General features: G+C 32.7%; 1 protein-coding gene and 1 long non-coding RNA gene across 3 annotated transcripts in view; one reads left to right on the top strand and one right to left on the bottom strand.

Annotated features, from left to right (window-relative positions):
- Positions 1 to 4,012, top strand: part of LOC139761675 (uncharacterized) — a 78,908-nt gene extending 74,896 nt beyond the window's left edge. For both annotated transcript variants that reach the window (XR_011715585.1, XR_011715586.1), the window contains exon 3: positions 3,398 to 4,012. This is a non-coding gene — a long non-coding RNA (uncharacterized lncRNA). The remainder of the gene's footprint in view (positions 1 to 3,397) is intronic.
- The window catches only part of LOC139761674 (uncharacterized), an 11,917-nt gene extending 7,742 nt beyond the window's left edge, over positions 1 to 4,175 (bottom strand). Inside the window, exon 1 of the mRNA XM_071686000.1 lies at positions 4,067 to 4,175. Coding sequence (XP_071542101.1) covers positions 4,067 to 4,170 — 104 coding nt within the window. The 5' untranslated portion in view covers positions 4,171 to 4,175. The remainder of the gene's footprint in view (positions 1 to 4,066) is intronic.
- Positions 4,176 to 4,455: the final 280 nt, after the last annotated feature.

Consider the following 4,455-nt stretch of genomic DNA (forward strand, 5'->3'; position numbering starts at 1 on the left):
CTACATACAAATCCATTTGCTTTTCTAAGTATTTCTCACATACATTCCTCAAAGCAAACACCTGATCCACACATCATCTACCACTTCTGAAACCACACTGCTCTTCCCCAATCTGATGCTCTGTACATGCCTTCACCCTCTCAATCAATACCCTCCCATATAATTTACCAGGAATACTCAACAAACTTATACCTCTGTAATTTGAGCACTCACTCTTATCCCTTTTGCCTTTGTACAATGGCACTATGCACGCATTCCGCCAATCCTCAGGCACCTCACCGTGAGTCATACATACATTAAATAACCTTACCAACCAGTCAACAATACAGTCACCCCCTTTTTTTTAATAAATTCCACTGCAATACCATCCAAACCTGTTGCCTTACCGGCTTTCATCTTCCGCAAAGCTTTTACTACCTCTTCTCTGTTTACCAAATCATTTTCCCTAACCCTCTCACTTTGCACACCACCTCGACCAAAACACCCTATATCTGCCACTCTATCATCAAACACATTCAACAAACCTTCAAAATACTCACTTCATCTCCTTCTCACATCACCACTACTTGTTATCACCTTCCCATTTGCGCCCTTCACTGAAGTTCCCATTTGCTCCCTTGTCTTACGCACTTTATTTACCTCCTTCCAGAACATCTTTCTATTCTCCCTAAAATTTAATGATACTCTCTCACCCCAACTCTCATTTGCCCTTTTTTTCACCTCTTGCACCTTTCTCTTGACCTCCTGTCTCTTTCTTTTATATGTCTCCCACTCAACTGCATTTTTTCCATGCAAAAATCGTCCAAATGCCTCTCTCTTCTCTTTCGCTAATACTCTTACTTCTTCATCCCACCACTCACTACCCTTTCTAATCAACCCAACTCCCACTCTTCTCATGCCACAAGCATCTTTTGCACAATCCATCACTGATTCCCTAAATACATCCCATTCCTCCCCCACTCCCCTTACTTCCATTGTTCTCACCTTTTTCCATTCTGTACTCAGTCTCTCCTGGTACTTCCTCACACAAGTCTCCTTCCCAAGCTCACTTACTCTCACCCTCTTCACCCCAACATTCACTCTTCTTTTCTGAAAACCCATACAGATCTTCACCTTAGCCTCCGCAAGATAATGATCAGACATCCCTCCAGTTGCACCTCTCAGCACATTAACATCCAAAAGTCTCTCTTTCGCGCGCCTATCAATTAACACGTAATCCAATAACGCTCTCTGGCCATCTCTCCTACTTACATAAGTATACTTATGTATATCTCGCTTTTTAAACCAGGTATTCCCAATCATCAGTCCTTTTTCAGCACATAAATCTACAAGCTCTTCACCATTTCCATTTACAACACTGAACACCCCATATACACCAATTATTCCCTCAACTGCCACATTACTCACCTTTGCATTCAAATCACCCATCACTATAACCCGGTCTCGTGCATCAAAACCACTAACACACTCATTCAGCTGCTCCCAAAACACTTGCCTCTCATGATCTTTCTTCTCATGCCCAGGTGCATATGCACCAATAATCACCCATCTCTCTCCATCAACTTTCAGTTTTACCCATATTAATCGGGAATTTACTTTCTTACATTCTATCACGTACTCCCACAACTCCTGTTTCAGGAGTACTGCTACTCCTTCCCTTGCTCTTGTCCTCTCACTAACCCCTGACTTTACTCCCAAGACATTCCCAAACCACTCTTCCCCTTCACCCTTGAGCTTCGTTTCACTCAGAGCCAAAACATCCAGGTTCCTTTCCTCAAACATACTACCTATCTCTCCTTTTTTCACATCTTGGTTACATCCACACACATTTAGGCACCCCAATCTGAGCCTTCGAGGAGTATGAGCACTCCCCGCGCGACTCCTTCTTCTGTTTCCCATTTTAGAAAGTTAAAAAAAATACAAGGAGGGGAGGATTTCTGGCCCCCCGCTCCCGTCCCCTCTAGTCGCTTTCTACGACACGCGAGGAATGCGTGGGAAGTATTCTTTCACCCCTATCCCCAGGGATAATATACATATATATATATACACATACACACACATACACACACACACGCACATATACACACACACACACATACATATATATACATATGAAAAATGTAAGAAACAATTTAGAAAACTGAAACTTCTAGCTTATTATTATTATTATTATTATTATTATTATTATCATTATTATTATTATTATTATTATTATTATTATTATTATTATTATCATTATTATCATCATTATTATTGTTATTATTATTATTGTTATTATCATTATCATTATCATTATTATTATTTTTATTATTGTAATAATTTCATTATCATTATTACTATCAATATTATTTCTACTATTACAACTACTTCATTATCATTATCATTATCAATATTATCTCTACTATTATAACTATTTCATTATCATTATCATTATCATTATTATTCTCATTATCTTCATTATTTTTATCATTATCATTAATATTATTTTTTATCATTATTATTGTTATCATATATTATAATTATTATTATTATTATTATTATTATTATTATTATTATTATTATTATTATTATTATTATTATTATTGTTATTATTATTATTATTATTATTATTATTATTATTATTATTATTATTATTATTATTATTATTATTATTATTATTAATATTACTATTATCATTATTATTATTATTATTATTATTATTATTATCATTTTTATTCTTATTATCTTCATCATCATTATCGTTATCATTACTATAACCATTACTATTATCATTATTATTTTTATTTTATCATCATTATTAATATCAATATTATTTCTATAGTATTATGATTATCATCATTATCATTATTATTATTATTATTATCATTATTATTATTGTTATCATTATAATCATTATCATTATTATTTCTATCATATTATCATTATTATTATCATTATCATTATCATTATTATTATTGTTGTTGTTGTTATCATTTTTATTATTATTATTATTTCCAATATCATCATTATTATTGTTATCATTATTATCATTATTTCTACTATCATTACTATCATTAATATTATTATTATTATTATTATTATTATTATTATTATTATTATTATTATTATTATTATTATTATTATTATTATTGTTATTATTATTATTATTATTATTATTATTATTATTATCATTATTATTATTATTATTATTATTATTATTATTATTATTATTATTATCATTATTATTATTAATATCATTATTATCATCATTATTATTATCATTATTACTATTATTATTATTATTATCATTATTATTATTATCATTATCCTTATCATTATTATTATTATCATTAATATCATTATCATTATTAACATTAGCATTATTATCATTATTACTATTATAGTATTATCATTATAGGGAAGTCTTGTAGCTTGATCAGGACTCAACTCCACTCATTATGGGTGGGGGGATCCAAGATGATGCTGGACTGTTTCATTCACGAAATCAAAGGAATTCAAACAGCAACGGACCACTTGGTCCCTTTAAGGCTGTTTGTGATAGCTGAAGAGACATGAATATCACAGATCATCACAGATCAGTATGGTAGGAGTACATATTAAAAATATAAAATCATTACATAATTCTCATGTACCTAAGGAGGATCAAATAACGTCCGTCTTGGATTTGAGGCGAAATATATATCAAATACATTCCTAGATTATTTATGGTACTACTTTCAACGACTTTAACTGGTAAATCATTCCATATATCAAAAATCCTGCTGAGGAAAATGTATTTGCCTCATTCGAGGTAAAGCGATTTCCACACAGGTTTGAAACCATTACTACGAAGTAAATCAGACGAATCTTTTCATCTGTAATTCGTTATGTTGAGATTACCAAAGCCTTTGATAATTCTGAATGTATTTATCAGGCCAAGTCTTAACTTCTTTTCTTAACTAAATGTGTCATACACTCTTGAACATTTTGACTGTGGTGTAACCGCGTTTAGTTCAAATCCGAGAATGACATATTGATATATTAAACGACATTACTCTTTTTCCATAACTAACTCAGCAAGTAGCACCTGGGTGTCGGGGGAAGATTTGAGGCTGTGATGGTGTAGAGGTGACTCTTATAGAGGGGCTGGGCCACCAACCTGCCGTTCCCAAGCTCTCTTCTCCTCACCATTTGTTCCACCTGTCAAGTCCATGGGATGTGTTTTACTCTCTATATTTCTGTGTAATCCCTCTCTCAGGGTTAGTGGTTGATACATCGTAATAATCAGATAAGTAAATGGGCTTGGAAAGGAGACTTGTGTGAGGAAGTATAAGGAGAGATTAAGAGAAGAATGGTAAAAGGAGAGCAAATGACGTGAGGGGAGTGGGTGAGGAATGGGTTGTATTTAGGGAAGCAGTAATTAGTTGTACAAAAGCTGCGTGTGGTATGTGAAAGGTGGGAAGTGGGCAGATTCGA

Source organism: Panulirus ornatus, chromosome 41 (genome assembly GCF_036320965.1).
Source record: "Panulirus ornatus isolate Po-2019 chromosome 41, ASM3632096v1, whole genome shotgun sequence".
In the NCBI taxonomy this organism is placed as follows: Eukaryota; Metazoa; Arthropoda; class Malacostraca; order Decapoda; family Palinuridae; genus Panulirus; species Panulirus ornatus.